This window comes from Dunckerocampus dactyliophorus, chromosome 12, assembly GCF_027744805.1.
Source record: "Dunckerocampus dactyliophorus isolate RoL2022-P2 chromosome 12, RoL_Ddac_1.1, whole genome shotgun sequence".
Taxonomy (NCBI): domain Eukaryota; kingdom Metazoa; phylum Chordata; class Actinopteri; order Syngnathiformes; family Syngnathidae; genus Dunckerocampus; species Dunckerocampus dactyliophorus.
In genome coordinates, this window is record NC_072830.1 from 18,313,220 (window position 1) to 18,331,809 (window position 18,590).

General features: G+C 38.5%; 1 protein-coding gene across 3 annotated transcripts in view; it reads left to right on the forward strand.

Annotated features, from left to right (window-relative positions):
* Positions 1-18,590, forward strand: part of nf1a (neurofibromin 1a) — an 89,930-nt gene that overhangs the window by 38,852 nt on the left and 32,488 nt on the right. For 2 of the 3 annotated variants that reach the window (XM_054794049.1, XM_054794050.1), the window contains exons 28-35: positions 970-1,067; positions 1,811-1,946; positions 8,732-8,794; positions 14,015-14,173; positions 15,264-15,361; positions 16,054-16,200; positions 16,318-16,464; positions 17,708-17,818. In XM_054794049.1, coding sequence (XP_054650024.1) covers positions 970-1,067; positions 1,811-1,946; positions 8,732-8,794; positions 14,015-14,173; positions 15,264-15,361; positions 16,054-16,200; positions 16,318-16,464; positions 17,708-17,818 — 959 coding nt within the window. The remainder of the gene's footprint in view (positions 1-969; positions 1,068-1,810; positions 1,947-8,731; positions 8,795-14,014; positions 14,174-15,263; positions 15,362-16,053; positions 16,201-16,317; positions 16,465-17,707; positions 17,819-18,590) is intronic. The other variant, XM_054794051.1, reaches the window with a different exon arrangement.

The following is an 18,590-nucleotide window of genomic DNA, read 5'->3' on the forward strand; positions in this document are numbered from 1 at the left end:
ATACATATTATTGACTACTGAAATACGCATATGAGATTTTCAGTCAGTTTTAATTCATTTGTGAATACAAACCAGTTTTGGTGTTAAAATACAGCTGTTTTGCTACATTTTTACACACTGGGATGCGTATTAAGAATCTTCTTCCAGAACATACTTACATTTATTAAACAGGCAGGTTTTATTGCATCCATATACTTAAAAAAAAAAATGACTTCTTTCAGCTTCTGTAGCTTTAATTGGTTTCCTTGTTGGTGTAAACATTGCCCTCTCCATCTGGCTTCATCTTCTTCACTTGTTGTTAGGAACGACGCCAACACTCCACAGCGATTGGGTTTTAAGTTCACATGGTATCTCAAACTATGGATAAAGTGTGACTTATAGTCTGGGAAATATGGTATGCAAATAACTTTTGCAAATGTTTGAACTGATGAGCTTGGAAGCTGCAGTTTAGGAACTAGTTGACTCCAAAAGATTTGGTGTAAATCTCAAACAGAGATCTTCTTTGAATTATTTGCATTTTCCCTTTGTTGTAATTATTGGTTGATCCAATGAGTGCTGTCCAACAAATCCTTTTTTTTTAATGCCGACAGAGAGAAACTATCAGCTGTCTTGATCATTAACTAGACATTAAGAGTGCTATAGTGCAAGTAAAGACATTGTAGAATCTTCAGCACCACTTATTAAAATATTTAGGTGACTGTTTCTGTATATTAGAGCCTTTTGTGAGTTAGATAAAAATGCAGAATGAATTCAAATTTGTGCAATCAACGTACGTTATATAATCACTCCACCCTTAGACAAATGACTGTTCCGTACATCATTAACAGCCCAGACTGACTATAGCATTCGCAGCGCTGATAGGTGTTTAACTTCGGTTGGTGGGAGATCATTTATCTTCTGAGATCGAACTTTTAAGAAAAAAATATTTTCACTTTTATATTACTGACATTATTTGTGTTTGTATATTAGGTCTATGGAGCAGCATACCTGCAGAAGCTACTGGATCCTTTATTAAAAGGGGTCATCACTACCCCAGATCACATCAGTTTTGAGGTGGACCCCACAAGGTATGAACCTCTACTCCCTTTGTGAATACAGATTGATTAAACTGTATTTTAGCAAAGGAGTCGTCATCAGCTACAAATAACATCTGCTACTTCAGCATGGAAATGATTCCGGTGAACCACACGGTGGTGACATCTACATACAGACGTGGAAAGAATTGTCGGTACCCATCTGTGAAAGAAGGTTATGAATGACAGATGCTTCTCTAGGTCCGGTGTTTCTTCAAGTTTTCGACAAACCCTCCTCATTCACCCCCACTGTCACTAAATAATTTCTGGCCAATGTTATGCTTTATCCACAAGAACACGGATATTTCCAAAAATGCACATACAGTATACCCTACTCTGGTGTTTAAAAAAAAAAAAAAAAAAAAATCAACATAAAAACAAATTGACCGGTTGTCATTTGCATTTGTCTAAGTGAAACCCCGAAAAAAGTACCACAGCTGACCTGGTTACAAATTAAAATGTTCATTAAAATAGTGATATACAGGGAAACAGAGTCTTTAATTTGTGCAGTTGACAATTAAATCTCAAGGCTATCAAGGCATTCTGGAGCTAAATGTGTTGTCCAGTGTCAGAAAGCTTGGTCTTACTTTTGCAGCTACAGCTACGTTACTCCAGTCCTTATTCTCAATGTGACCCTGCGTAAAAGCATCATACGCAATACACGTAACCTGAAAGTGAAGTCTTTAGAAAAGAACAATGTTAAAATTCAGACATGTTTTCCTCCTCTTACTTCCCAGACTGGAACAAGGTGAAAACTTGGAAGAAAACCAGAGAAACCTGTTGCAGATCACTGAACGCTTCTTCCATGCCATCACTGGCTCATCCAGCGAGTTCCCTCCACAGCTTCGCAGCGTCTGCCACTGCCTCTACCAGGTAGATCCCAAAGCCAAATAACGTCATGTCCCATAGCTTCTAACCCTGCTCTCTTACCTCTGAGCGTCACTCATGCATTTCAGGCTCCTGCCTTTCAATTCTCTCCAGTTTCTCTGATGCTGCCAAACACATTCAGATCTACAGCCTGTCTTTTTCCTTCTTTGTGATTATACCCCAATTAACCTTTTGTCCTAAAAGACAAGCAATTGAAGCTTTACAGTGAACACTAAATAAGGGCCTTATAGTCTTGATTTTTGCCATCATGATAGTTACTTGACAATTTTGATTAATACAAAATCTACGGATCTGTCATTTTGACAATGCAGCAAACATCACAGAGCTAAATACCTAAACTAAGGGAACAGTAGGGATGTCCCGATCCGATCTTCGAGATCGGCTGTATTTGTGAAGATCGGATAATAACGGCTTCCGCCACGAAATCAGGCCAATCCGGTAGCCGTACCACGTTCGTAACTCTGAGCCACACTCCAACATGGTTGGATGTAGTAATGCACCTCAAAGCCGGTTGCCACTCGACTGGTGCCACCCGCAAGAAGAAGAAAACACACCTATGATAGGGACCGCGCAAACACTACTAAACATGTTGAAACGGTGGCGAAAAACTTTGGAAGCTCCTCTGTTATGGAGCGTGAATGGAAGCAAGCGGGGTTCGCTTAGTTTAGCTGGTGCATCTGTATGTGCGCACGACTCAGGCTGAATGTGTATACAGTATTTTCACTGTGTTGTTTTTTTACTGCTTTAATGGAAGGACCATTTTACATCGCCCACTGACGACGTGCAGGTTCCGAGTGAAAAAAGACGAGAGGCACGTTTATTCTTGCACCCGGGACGTATCAACCATCAATTGCCATTCTCAACACACATACAACACATCCTGGCCTTCAAAATAAGAGCGGTCTTTGTCACATTTGTATAATTGTGTAAACAAAATAAGGGTGTCATTAAAATATCTTACATACCGGATCGGATTGGCAAGGCAAAAAAAAAAAAAAATCTGATCGGAAGCCACAAAATGTGGATCGGGACATCCCAATTGAACAGTGCACAATACATTTTATTTGTAACTGTGGTTAGACCCAAGCATAATCAAAGTCTAATGTAAATCTAAAAATGACCGAGTGGCTGCACTTCACATGAGTTGACTGTGTTTAATTTCAATTTAGTAATGAACAAAAAAAATTGACTGCCTTGAAACTGCCAAAAACACGTATAAAATCTTGTATCATAACTTATTTTTGAAATGATGGCAAGAACTGGTTAAATGAGGGTCCTCTTTGAAACAATCCAGTTAGTTGAGAGACTGGTATGGGGGTAAGGTTGTGATCAAAAAGAGCATTCACAAGTAAATATGTGTGCGTATTGGTGTACAGTTGTGCGTAAATGCATTTACATTTTTTTGACATTATGGAGCAAGTGAAGAAGACAGAGGTGGCACTAGATAGTAAAAACCATTCACATGCAGTACACTGAAGTTAAACACATACATTGCCCACTCTTATAGTTCTAAATCTAAAGGAGGACTTCTAAATGTCAGATGTCCAAAAGGGAATATTCTATACTTAAAATAAAAAATGAAACGTTATGAAGTAGGATTAGGACCACACTGAAAAGAGAACAAGTCTCAATATTGAATGTTTGAACAAGATATCGCACAAACAGTAATGATTCTAGAAGTTTATTCAGCAGCTTACAGCCTACACTGGAGTGGTTGAATAATATCAAAGTGGCCCCGCATCCTCTGGTATATGTGATTTTATTGTGTACAAAATAAAAGCACTGTCTAGGAAATATAAAAGTAGTGGGTCATGTCAAATGTAGCACAGCGGTAATAACATATACAAACATTTTGTATTAAAACAAAAGAAAAAAAGCAAGTCAATGTTACATGAAGACTTGACAAAGTGCGTATTTATCCGAAAATACAAATATATGTAGATGTGTAATGTACATATGTAACATTATTTTGTTTGACAGCCAAGTGTTTCACCTTTTATGCTAGGTTTATTTGAACAGAGAGACAGAATGTACAAAAAATAAACAGAAAAATAACATGAAATAAAGGTTATATTTGAAATCAAGTATAGATAAGTATATGGAAAAACAAATACAACTTGGCTGAGGACTTAGTGGAGAAACCCTTGTTGGCAAGCATCTTGTAGTTGGTCACCAGGGTTGCCAACATCTCAGGAGGGATTTTGATCCGAAAAACATCCCCAAAGCAGAACGTTTCCACCTCTATGTTTGACAGTTGGGATGGTGGCGTTGGGGTCATATTCACCATTTCTCTGCCTCCACACGTCGAGTCGATGCCATAGAGCTCAATTTTGGTCTCATGTGACCACATTACATTCTCCCAAGCTTTGTCTGAATCATTCAGATGTTCATTGGTAAAATTCAAACGGGCCTGTATATGTGTCTCTCTTGAGCAGCAGGACCTTGTCGGCACTGCAGGATCTCAATCCATTACGTAGAAATGTGTTACGAATGGTTTTCTTGATGATTGTGCTCCAAACTCTCTTGACATCATTAACCAGATGCTCCAATGTAGTTTGGAGCAAGGGCAGTTGCCTGTTAACTTGTACTACTTTCAAATGATTGCAACAATAGTGGTCTCTTTCTCACCAAGATTCTTGTTGGTGGTCTTGTAGTCCATTGCAGTCTTATGCAGGTCTACACGCTTGTCCCTGAGGTCGTTTGACAGCTTTTTGGTTTTTCCCATGGTGGTGGAGAGGGTTGAATAAAAGAAACCGTTTTGCGACAGGTGTCTTTTTCCACATAAAGAATTGTGATTATGAGTACTTTCGTAAAGGTATAGGGCATATTTGTGTGCTTCATGCTTACTAGTTGGTAGGCGTTTTTCAGATTTTTATTTTTATTTTTATTTTTGTTTACATTCTGTCTCATCTTGGTTACAAAAAACCTACCGTAAAAGTTCTGGACTGTTCATACTGTATCTATCCAAGGGGTGTAAACCCACAAAATCAGGAGGGGATCAAATACTTATTCTTCCCAGTGTATATAATGCTTATGATACCCAAATTCATAATTAAAAAAAAAAAAATCATAAATAAAAAGCATACATTTGTCACGCGAGGAGCATGGAGATAAGATGTTGGATCCCAGGATGCAAAGGCAAGGCCAGTCAAGATAAGAATTGTGTTTAATAAGGCAAAAATAGAAAAATGTGTGGTGCACAATAGAGTCCGAAATGCAATGCGAAAAAAGGGAAAAAACTAGACATTGCAGAGAAAAACTACCTGTAAGTCAGGCGAGCTACTGGATGAGTGAGTAGATGGACAAGGAAGCAAACAAAAAAAAAAGCACAATAACGAGCTAACAGGGACGCAAATACGATGTCTTGGCAGTCAAGGCGGCTTGAAGCATTGCCAGAAGCGTCCAAACAAAGGACTAGTCTAACGCCTAGGTCCTAAAGTTGGGTAGACGTACCCCCAGTAGTACACCAATTGTAATGGGCGGTATGTGAATAAAAATTAAAAACAATTACCGCCTAACACTCTCAATTACGAGTGCGCCTGAACACCTCACAGCGCAATGGAGAACGGAGCAGAAAGCAGGAAGGAGACAGCATGCGATCTTATTCATTGCTCTGTCTGCATCATATGAATAAATAAGTATGTTTGACGACTATTTTGTCCATTAATAGTGTTTGTTCTCAAAGATTTTAATTATATTGCGGTTCCAATCCCTGCAGGGTGCAGCAGTGAAAACTTGTCACTGTGAATGGGGGGGGCTTTGTCATTAGTTGTATGTATTTTTGTACTTCAGATACTGCTTTATCGTGATTGTTAAATGTTCCCCTTCAATTTAGTAATAAATTATTATGCAGATTTAAACCATAGCCATCGTCAATGGACAAAAAAAAAGTGATGCTCAAATTCAAGTCATTCAAATGGAAGAATGCCAACATCAGATGGAATAAAAGATAAGTAGGATGATTAATGAACTATTTATCAGTGCTCATGTGAAAAGTTATCCAAAATGTAGCCATGCAAAATACATAATTTTGACCCAAAATTACAATAAAATTAATACCAATAAATTGTGTTCAATATTTCAAGTTAATTAATATCAAAAAGTGTGCAGAAGTAGGGGGTACATGGCTTCAGGTCAAATGTCTGAAGGGGTACGCCACTGTAAAAAGTTTGGGAACAACTGGTCTAATGCCTTCCTGCCGCAGTTGGGGTGAATAAAAGGAAGTGTTGATGGAAGGCAGCTGCGCTCATCCAGTAACTCCGACTCAGGAGAACCAGCGTGTGAGAGGCATAAAACAGAAGAGGCAGTGGGAAGCACAAGCAAGCAAAACAAGAGCTCCACTAATACTAAAAATAACAAACTGCTATCAGATGTCACAGTGGAGTTTGTTTCATGTATGATTTGTTGAATACAAGTATTTACATAATGTCAATAGCTGTACACGTGCACGCGCGCATATTTCTTGCCTTTTTGACTGCAACCTTACCCCTAAGACTGGATTTCACCGTAAGACACCCTTCCCTTCATAGGATATGCTCAAAATGTTTTCATATTTGTATGACCAATGAGAACCTACGCACATTTCATTGAAGGCTGTGATCACATCGAACAAACACATCAGCACATGCAAGTTATGTCGAACCGCTGTTGCACGCTGGAAAATAAATCACAGCTTCATGGGCATGCATACTGTTGTAGTAGTAAGAGCAGTTGAAATGTTGTCATTATCATTTTGTGACATCACATGCAAAAACGCCAACGGTAACTCGTATTTATTTGATACTTCAAATAAGTATAGTCATTTTTAAATCCCCACTGCATTCTGTCCAAGGACGTCATTAGGATTATCTTAGAGTTGATTCAGCCCCCCTAATAATTATAACCCTCCACTTTAATTAAAGTTTTTTCATGTAATAACATGCAATAACTTAACACAAACCAGCATGAATACGAGTCAAATGCATAAAAATAAACAATAGGCCTCCAAGGTTATTTGATTAAAATGATTAGAGAAGTGACCATTAAGACACATGTGGAAACTGACAAGGACTTCACTGGCAGCAAATGTTTCACATATGAAATTATACGTTGATAACTTTACATATGTTTACGTTTACTTAAGGGAAGGTAAATACAATATTTGTAGTTGTCTATATGAGCATTACTTCAGACAGCTAAAGTTCAACATTAAACAATAGCTATTGTGGACAAGCACGTCACTTAGAATAGAACAGGATAGTACAGAGCATCAGCACCCAAGAATAAGTATCAGTATAAACGAAATCCGAAATATCGATGCTCATGCAGCGTATCTGTAAAGTATTTGCTGTGCTTCACTTTTTCCGCATTCATGTTTTCCCCAAAATTCTTGAAACAACTCCCCAGTATGAAAACATTTTTTGAAATTCAGTCGTCCCTCGCTGCATCATCGTTCGAACATCGCTCCCTCACTCTATTGCAGCTTTTGCAAAAATGTAACAACTTTGTGGTTCAATACGGCTTGGTTTTAGTAATAAATGTGCATATGTACATACTTTTTGCTCAAACGAATCATTTTCAAGCATAAAAATGGCACTAAAAATACACATAAAAATGCACTAAAATACAAATACAGTGTAAGCCATTAAGACCACCATTCAACTTAGTATTCCATTACATTGGTCACTAGATGTCAGTAATTGTTCTGTGAGAAAAGCCTTTTTGTCCGCCACCGATTCTGCTCCCCTACATGGTAAACTCTCTTAAATTTCTTATTTTCTCTGACATATATATATACACACACACACACACACACACACACACACACACACTATATTGAGTAATATGAATGTAAAGGTGACTATATGTTTAGACAGGTCTAATTATGTTAAAAAGCTTATTTAGAGTACAAACAGGTTTTCTATGCCATAACTATGAAAATATTCCATTCATAAAGGAGGAATCCCACTTAGCGGAAATTCACTTATTGCAGTGGATTCTGGAACTAACTAATTGTGATAAACGAGGGATTACTGTATTTCCAAATTTTATAAAAGAAAAATTAGGAAATCACATGTACATAAGTATTCATAGCCTTTGGTGAATACTTGTTCATGTGATGCACCTTTTGGCAACAATTACAGCCTCACGTCTTTTTGAACATGATGCCACAAGCTTTCCGCTGGCATGGGGCTGTTCTAAACGATGCAGGGAAGGAACCAAGAGCTCTAAATGTGCTTCATATAATGAATTAATTGGTGAAGCCCATGTTGTTGCATTCCAAAACACACACGTAGGGGCTTTGCATTCTAGTGAGGTCCATGATTCTGACACTACAACAAATGCAGCGAATATGATGCATTAGGTGTGATCACAGCCTAAATGAGTGGAAACATCCTAATTATTTATTAATCATAACACATTTCACTGACTTTGCCCAATTTCAGCTGCTGCTACTCTTGCTCTGACCACTGTGCTGCTCCTTACATTATTTATTTTTAATCTTTTGCTTTTTTTTCCCCCATCCTCATTTTGAGTTACCTTTGACAGCCTTTTACACTCCCCTGCCCCCCAAAGTACTTTAACTCCAGCAATGCCAGTGTATGCATGGCAAGCTTCTTTAGCCAAGCAGCAATTAACAAGTAGCAGTGTGAAACTTCGTCTGTGCTTGACAAGAAGTCTACACCTGAGCTATGTTTAAACCTGAATTGATAGGTTTGTGCGTGCGTCTGTGCATGCGCGCGTGTGTAGCTGGTGCTGTGACCATGATTGTGCTCGTCTCTGTTCTGTAGGCTACTTGCCACTCTCTACTGAATAAGGCAACTGTAAAAGAAAAAAAGGAAAACAAAAAAGCAGTAAGTTTGGAGAATCTATTTTCCCTCAGATACTTTCCCCCTTAAAGCAAAAAAAAAAAAAGCTTTTTTTTTTTTTGCATTTTACTCACTTGGTTTTAATGTCTTCATTTAAAAAAAATAATGATTTTATTTGGTGTCCCTCTCAAGCTGTCAATTCTTTTCTGCATTTTCAACTTTGTGTACAATATGGATGCAGCGATTGATTACATAAATTCATTTTAATTGGCCAGCATCAATTTAAAATATATTTGCACTAGCACTGCTGAATGATGTTGTAAATTAATGAATAGTAAAATTTTAATGTCTCGAGAATCCTTGGAATTTAAAAGACATTATTTTCATTAAGTGGATCCCTGCGCATTCGCCATTCAACATTCACAACCCCGCAAATTTCAAATTCTTGGTCAAATGTTTTCATTTTAAAAAAGAAAAAAATATCCGAAAATCAGCAATTTTTTCTTGCAGAAAACACATCTCATTCACCATAAATTGCTAAATAGAAACCAGTCTGGGAATATTTTGGTTTTAAACAGAATGAACAAGGTGAGCGCATGGACACCGACAACCGACACGGACAATTTTCTCAACTGGGAAAAAAAAACCTACCAATTGAGGTGCCTCGGGCAGCGGAGCCTTCGTCCCGACAGCCAACGCTTACTGAGGCATTTGGTCAGCAAGGGAAATATCAACAAAATGGTGCATGCTCACAGACAGTGTCGCTCGCTACATTGCAAAAGAAATGCTACCATTCAATACAGTTATATGGCATAAATTTTATGGTATATAATTGTGAATGTTTCCGTAAAACGTTAAGAAAAACAACGTGGTTGATCTTGAACGTCTTTTACTCAGCCAACTACATATGTACAGGCAGCTTCTAGCTCACACAGGTACCCTTTACTTGAGTACCATATAGTAGTTCAAATGTGAATTACGCCTCTCATGGCAATGATGTCGATAACGTTGATTATCGACGATAATTTGTGGCACATTTATCGACCAGCAAAATTTGTTATAGTGACAGACCTACATGTACCACTGCCTGAAAACCCACAAATTTTACATGTTTGTCTTTATGCATCACCAATGTTTTTTCGGCAAATGTTGAGATTTCACACTTTGTTCGGCGGTCCTCGAACGTACCATAGTGTTGTGCTGTGCAATGCAAACGTTTGTTTGGCTCCGGAAGCACTAGCTTCGACAGTCAATCCGTCCTTAAAACCTGCAGCAAGGTGAACACACGTTAATGTATTTTTGCAAACTACTGGAATTACAACAGACAATCTGTATGGATTATGTAGACGCAGTTTGAAGAAACGCCTGTGAGCCTAAAGGCTAAATGCTGCTCGTGTCTCAGATTCCATTTGTTTTAGGAATCATCTTACCATTCATTAGTGGCGAGTACCTATACGTTTTATAATTTTATACTTCAAATGTGTTTAATAAGTGTGTGAGGCATATTTAGGTCTTAAACCTGGATTGTGTCGCGAGTGAACAATAACATTTGAAGAGCGAATGGGAGGGTTCTGGAGCTGAATCTAATTGAATAATTACAGCGAGTGGGCCGCTGTTTTTTGAGCATATCAGTTACTCAAGTTTACTTCCATTTACCGGTGGTCCTGAATTAGATATTCCTCTTCTGCCACTTGTTCCGGTGTACGATTGAAGAGCTTGTCCAGTTGCTCTTTCCGCCGCCTTTCATGACCGGCGTCAAAGATGTAGATCGTACCGCCCGCGAGAAGCAAGGTTCTAATGTAGTTTTTTCACAATTATGCTAAAGGGTTACAATAATGACAATAGCACTGAGTAGAGCGAAGGCCTCTGCCAAGGACGAACAGTTGAGTTGTTTTGTTTATAAAATGCCAGACGATGCTGTTCCACTACATTCATATCAGGTCACTACCCACTTGACACCAATGCAGACTGTAATGGTAAAAAGAAGGGGTGCAACGAAATAAAAATGCTTAAGTTTATTTTAAAAATCATAACCAAAGTATCGCTGCATCTCTAGTGTACAACCTTGTATTACAGTCACTGTACTAATATTGGCACCATTTTATGCATTTTCAGTTCAGTTTCCAGGAAGCAGTGGCATTCATTCTTCTCTTACTGTCGGAACTCATGTTTGCTCTTCCCTCTTCTTCAACGTCGTAATTCTGATAATAGACCTCACATTTCATCTGCATGCTGCATCTGCCTCAGTTGACTTAACTAATATGACTTGAACAACTTGATGAAATATCCTGATAACTTTACCTACTGTTTCTGGTCATTCATACAAAAATTGTGAAGGATATTGGACAGATGTATGAAGTTCAGTTTTGAAGGATTTAAGGTAATAAAATGTGCCAATGCTGTGGTTTTCTCTGTGGAGCACCTACCGACTAGCCTAGCTCTTTCCCTTTTCCCTCAAAGGGGCTGCACAGTCTTATCCCCCTCTCCTTCTTAGTCCCCGCCCCTTCCCAGACAGCACGGCATAACTGTTTGGATGTCATTTAAATACACAAGAACATCCACTGCAATTCTCATCAGTGTACCCCCTTACAAAGATATAAATAGTCCCGAATTTTTATGGCAGGTTTATTTTAACAGGTAGACAGAATCTAAGGAAAAAATGGCACAAAATAAAGGTTATAAATAATTTGGATTATGCATTGATTGAGGGAATTATTTGTATGCAAGCACAGAGGTCTGGCGTTTCTTGTTCACCAGGGTTGCACACATCTCTGGAAGGGATTTTGGTCAGGGCCACAAAGCAGAATGTTTCCACCTCCATGTTTGACAGTAGTGATGCTGTTGTGGGGCTCATATTCACCATTTCTCAGCCTGCAAACATCGAATAGAGTTCATGCCAAAGAGCTCAAATTTCGTCCCATTTGACCACATCACATTCTCCCAAGCCTTGACTCAATCATTGAGATATTCATTGGCACACTTCAGACAGGTTTGTGCCTGTGTCTTCTTGAACAGGTAGACCTTGTAGAAACTGCAGGATCTCAATCCATTACAGCAAAAATGTGTCAATGCATTCTTGTTGGCTTGTAACAAGTCGCATTGTAAAACAGAACTGGTAGCATACACACAATGACTGCAGCAAGTAAGCCTTGTGGGGAGAAATGCAAGGTAACAGAAACAATTAGGAGGGAAAAAGATGCAAAAATGTCCCAAAAAGCGACTGTTGCCTGTACTCTGATACATACTCTGTCGCAGAATGCCTCGCCTTTTTGTCCGCTTTTAGGCAGACTTGAATTATGTAGTGTGGGGAAATGGGACATTACGCCGCTGGGAACGCTTTTCGCCAGCCGGGACAGGCGTGCGTGAGCGAACACCCACACATAGTCGAAATGTATTGCGAAATCGCGGTCCGTAAGTATGGATTGCCCCTTGAAGGGTGGACCGACCGGTCCACTATTTTACTGTGTACCATTGCGTCCAGTTCCTGAATACGCCAGTGTTTACACTGTGGTGCTGTCCCGAATTAATTACGGTCGTTGTGCACTTGAATGAGCCGTACCTGCATCCACAAAAGATTGTCTCGGGGGAAATGTAGTGATTTTGCGCCTTTGAGATTTGTCACAACAGAGCATACTTCCATTTAAAGGTACTGAGTGAGGTTTGAAAGACAATTGCAGCAGTGCAGGGCCGTACTGAAAAGATGCAGGATCTGCACCAGCATCCCAAATGTCATCATTATTTTTCCATGCATCTCTCCACTCCACTATTTACCACCCAGACTAAATTGAAAGAAAGGGATACTATTTATTTTGTGGTGTCAACCTGCCTTTCATCAAGTAGAGGTTTTGGCTTTCGCCATTTTCATCCCATCATTTCCCATCAGTCGCATGGTAGCCTAGTGGTTAGCATTTTGGCCACACCGCCAGGAGATCTGGAAAATCAGGGTTAGAATTTCCGTTGGGCAAAGACAGCCAGGATGGAACCTGTTGTTGATGGGGACTTCCTGTACATCCTGGCGAGATCGGCCACCCGTACGCCACTTTCGTACTTTGCGATGAGTTCTTTCTTGAATTCAAGAGTGTTTCTCACTTGTATAAAATTGCTGGCAACTGCAACTTTCTTTGGCCCCATGGTGGGTTATTTTGCTGTCACACTTCATTTAAAAAAAAAAAAGAAAAAAAGCAGAGCGACCGAGTCACCAATGCGTGGGATTCTTTATTTGGGCTCTCAATTTCACGAGATGAGGAAAGCCGACTAGTTTGTTAAGCACCATTTTTGGCCTTATGAAAACAGAGATGGTGTGGAAAACTGGGACGAAATTTCGGCAAATATTTACATTCAAATCGTTAGAAATATTTAGATCGATATAGGTGCTATGGAACAGACCAAAATCCCTCCTGAAATGTGTGCAACCAATTTACAAGAATCATCTGACCTCTATGCTTGGCATCAAGGGTTTCTCCCCCAAGTACTAAGTCACGTTTTTGCTTGGGGGAGTCAAAATTTTGTGGTATTCTCTCAAATACAAACACATCACCTTTATTCATGTTCTTTTTGTAGATCATTTTGTTGATATACTGTATGTTACAATAAACCTACCATAACAATTATACATTTATGGACTGTTCATATTTTTCTAAGGGTGTAAACTTACAAAATCAGCAGGGGATCAAATATATATTACCCTCACTGTATTTGTTTTCATGGGATGTTAATTTTTTCACATTGCCTATACCTTATGGACATTTCACTGAGTGTGTTTCTCTAAGTCCATTAGCAGTATTTATTTCATAAATAAATTCTACATCCGACATTTATTTAGGCAATAATAATGATAATAATAATAATAATAATCAATTGTGCTAGATTGGTTGTATGAATAACCGCATTCCTCAGTAACCAGAGCTAATGGAGGAAAAACTGATGGCATATTTAGAATAAGACACCAAATTTTTGTTACAAAAGGTCTAATATCTCAGGCACAACAATTCTATGTTCTGTATCTTTATTCACTGTTCTTTCACATGAAGCCAACATTTGTCTTGTCATGGCTCACCTTATGGTCTTCTACTTGTTCCAAATATTGATACTGTGCTGATTATATTGCTGATCATTGCTTCGTTGTGCCCTTTATCATATTCATGTTATCTTTGCCAAATCTTGGCCCCCTTGCTCAAACCTCTCCTTTCTTTTTATTTGCTTGACATTTCTCCTTTGTTTTTCACTTTTCAACTTGCCCTGCTTTTTTCTTATTCCTTCTCACAGGTTGTGAGTCAGAGGTTCCCACAGAACAGTATTGGTGCAGTGGGCAGTGCTATGTTTCTCCGTTTTGTCAATCCGGCTATTGTATCCCCCTATGAGGCTGGAATCTTGGAGAAAAAACCCTTGCCGAGGATAGAACGAGGTCTAAAACTCATGTCCAAGGTAAGGATGAAATAGTTAAAGTAGTTTTGTTTAGATTTTTTTATGATCCAATTAACACAGAGGCACTCTCTGCTTATGTTTGTACTTTTGAGTACTTGGAAGTGTACATTCAGCCTCATTTTTACAGAAAGTCATGACAATATGGTATTTACCATGAAGGAATTACAACAATTTCATGCAGAGTAACCTCGTTTCAAATGGATCAATAGTATTTGCATATCATTTGACATCATTGGAAGAAAATGTTTTGCAACCAATGACTTCCGGAAGTGTGGGGTTAGGGGGCATCACCAAATTATCACTTTCCTCTGTGGAGATACTCCTGAACAACATTTTTTCTTGCAGTTGAATTGCAAGAATTTACATTTTGCACTGTTGGCTCTTAACTCATTGACTGCCAGCCATGTTCAGAGCAGAGAGCTCCATACTGCCATACTAAACTAAGTTTGTAACTTCCTTTTTTTCTGTAGTCAACTCACTGCGAGCGTACTTCCTCATCTGAGGGCTGCCCTGAAGTGGGGGCCTTGCTCTCTGAAACCCACTGCCATTCAATAAAAACAAAAATTATCTAAAATTATCTGTCAAATCAATCTAAATTTTATTAATTGATCATAAAAGTGATGTTTGTTATGAAATATACAGTATTAAGTAATAGATTCTGAATAACTATGTATTATATTTCACAATTAAATAATGGATAATTTAATACTGTTTGTATTTAAATTGTTTTGGATTTTGTGTAAATGTTTATTTCTGTAAAGAAAAATACTCCAACAGAATCGCAGAAGTTTTCAAACTTCATCTCACATCCACATAAATGTATACAGTCCAAATTTTTTTGATAAAAAATAACAAAGACCACATTAAATAAGTCAGTGTGTGTCCCCAGTGCTGTGGAGAGCAATACACAGATCTAATTAAGCACTTGGACTCAGCCTTTCTTAAATGGTACTAACCAGTAGTAATCAAAGCAAAGTGAATGGCGTGCGACGAAAGCACCTATTGCTGCTTTTTAGGGATTTTTAACATAACATGCTGTCATGTTGCCACGTTGTCGTCATAAACATGTCAATTCTGTATTTTCTTTTAGATTTTGCAAAGCATCGCCAACCATGTCTTGTTTACGAAGGAAGAGCACATGAGGCCTTTCAATGATTTTGTGAAGAGCAACTTTGATTCAGCTCGAAGGTAAGGCCCTAATGGTAATAACACCCATGGTGTCTTCAGCTAATGACCACAAGCATAGAAATAGTTGTTGGTGATCAGTGGTGCTTTTATATGAAAACATATACCACATAGGGAGGCTACATACTTACAGGGACTCTATCTTACATTTTCAAACTGTGTATATGTTTAAAATAGGGCTCTCAAAAATAGAGCGTTAACGGTGGTAACTAATTCATTTAATTAATTACGTTAACATTTTTTGTGTAATTAACGTGTGCAAAATCATGTCAAGCCACATTTCTGTTATGACAGCAGACAGAAGCATAGTGTAGTGTGCCCCACAGTCACAAAGTCTGATGCTCTTTGTGTAACTTGTTTCTTACCTGAACACATCAATAGCCGTGCAATTCTAAGACCCTATGTGTATCTCCAACTCACAAACACGTCTGTTGACCTTGAAACAAGACCTCATTGTCGCGAGACGACCGTGAAATGTATTAATGACCACTCCGAAAATCACAGTAATGTCTTTGTTATGCGTGTATGTGTGGTCTACATGAACAGAAAGACAAAGGAAATCTAAGTGGATTTTCTTATCACTCACTAACGTAACTCTTACTGCAGAAGTAAAATTTGCTGCATTTAAGTATACTTTGAAATCCCAGAAAATACATCTACACTCAAAACGTGAATTCAACTCCTTATTCCTACAGTTTTTTCTTGGACATAGCATCGGACTCTCCGCCTAGTGACTCTGTAAACCACAGTCTGTCCTTCATCAGTGATGGCAATGTGCTAGCCCTCCATCGACTATTATGGAACAACCAGGAGAGGATTGGCCAGTACCTCTCCAGCAACAGGTTAGCATGTACAGTATGAATGAATAATATGCAGCAATTATAGGATGGTTTTCGTAAACACAGTACTTTGTGACTTCTTTGCTAATTGAAAATGTTGAATCATGACTGCCTTTTCAGAGACCATAAGGCTGTGGGCAGGCGTCCTTTTGACAAAATGGCAACCTTGCTGGCCTACCTTGGGCCTCCTGAACACAAACCCGTGGCTGACACTCACTGGTCCAGCCTCAACCTGACCAGTTCTAAATTTGAGGAATTCATGACCAGGTAAGATTTAAGATATTGTCGTCTTAACAAGCCCTCACACAAAGCCTTGGCTATTGCACAAAAGGTGGGTACCATTTATTTGCTACTGTCTAGTCTTTGACCTGATCACTTTTTTCTGACGATTGTGCAAAATATCTACTTGATGATTTAGCAGCACATGTTCAGTATTTAGTAAAAGTGACTTAGGAGTAGTCACGCTAATGTCTATAATGACTGCGCACACAATGGCCGTCAAACAGTTTAGTTGAGAATGACGATGGTGTGTGCATAGAACACGTCGCATTTTGTTTACATTCGGAGATAATTTTTTGTTAAAGTACACATTGTCCAAAAATGATATCTCAATTTCTTTTGCAGCGGTACCTTGATTTTTGTTAATTCTTTCCAAAAGGTCAGACAAAAACAGAAACGTACAAAAGTCAAGTAAATTTTTCCGATAGGAAATAGTATAAATCCAATTAATCCACTCCAGACACACAAAAATTAGAAAAGAGAAAATACATTTTATCAAAATTTGTTTTACACACAGAAAACAATGCTAAATAATTATACACGACAAATTAAATCACTTTTACATTGATTAAAGACTCTTGTTGGCAGGGAGCAGACAGGGATGAGGGGAGGGGATGCCATCTTTGTACTTTTTTGGACCCATGGTGGGTTATTTAGCAGTTGCACTCAATTAAAAAATGCATGTACAGTGAGTTCTGTTTGGGCACTCAACTCCGCAGAATGATATAGTTCAGGTCACACGGACTGGTTTCTTGCGCATGATATTGTACGATAGCGCGTCAGTGTACGTAAACCGGGGCACACATACACATACACGGGTGCATGGACTGGATATAAGAAACTAATAAGACTTTCAAATAATATGAAATTAAGCTTGGGTTTGGTATATGCCAACAAAGTTGATAGCTTTAACTTTGTATAAGAATGTGTAAATATAATGCATTTAGTTGATTTTGGTGGAGTGGGTTGCAGACAGCCTCACTGGAGTTTGTCATTCGTGCCATTTTTAAAATATTTTCATGCAGTTTGTATTTGTGAGAGATTGTTTTCTAAAGCAACTTGAATTAAATTCTATCTACTTCACTGTCATTTTTTTTTTCAACTCTACTACTTCATGTGCATTATTTTGATTTACTGAAAACTCAGAGCGCACAAGGATGCTTTACATACAGTTATTTTGACAAGGACCTTGCAAGGAAGTGTCATTCATAAATACCCTTCTGACTTGTAGACACCAAGTACACGAGAAAGAGGAGTTTAAAGCCTTGAAGACCCTCAACATTTTCTACCAGGCAGGGACATCAAAGACTGGCAATCCAGTGTTCTACTATGTGGCTCGCAGGTAAGACCTGAAAAATAAGTTTTCCTGGAATATGAAGCAGCAGGGTCAAAAAGCGGCTGTACATTTAATTTACTTTTCCACAGCAAGTTGTCTGAGTAGTAAGTACTGCCCACAAAGAGTAAAAACATTGGGTAGTAACATCTCCAATTTGAACATTCCAGACTTGGAAACTAATGATTTTCTTGTTTTGGATTGTATTTATACAGTCACGGAAAAAATTATTAGACCATCTGTGTGTCTTCAGTTTTTTGTTCATTTTAATGCTCGGTAATTAAACTAGAGATACATGTCTTTGGATAAATATAACGAATTGGCTTATAAGAGTTTAATTTAAGAGCTGATGTCTAGCCGTTTCTATGTTTTTCTTGATAATGACCAAAATCACTTAGGTTCTTACATCAATAGTTATGGCATTGCACTGCCAAAAAATTAAACTCTTTTGTTATTTTTGTTGTAGTTGTTGTATTTGTCCTAACAACAGTTATTTGTACCAAGCATTAAGATCCACTGTGTTTTTCTTATTATTGTCTTGTGAGAACAGGGCAGCCACAAACCAATCAGACTGTCCGCTATGACATCGCCACCATGGATGATAATATAGTATAATATGGAAGTGGAGGTGTGGAAGGCAGGATGGGAGCCACACCTTCAGTGCTTTATGCACTCTTTAAACCTTGCAATCCCACCTACCTGGTGTTATCAGCTGTTTTTTTCCAGCGAAGTTGAACAGCTGTGGCACAGTGCTTGGACATTACCAAGCAGAAGCTGTAGT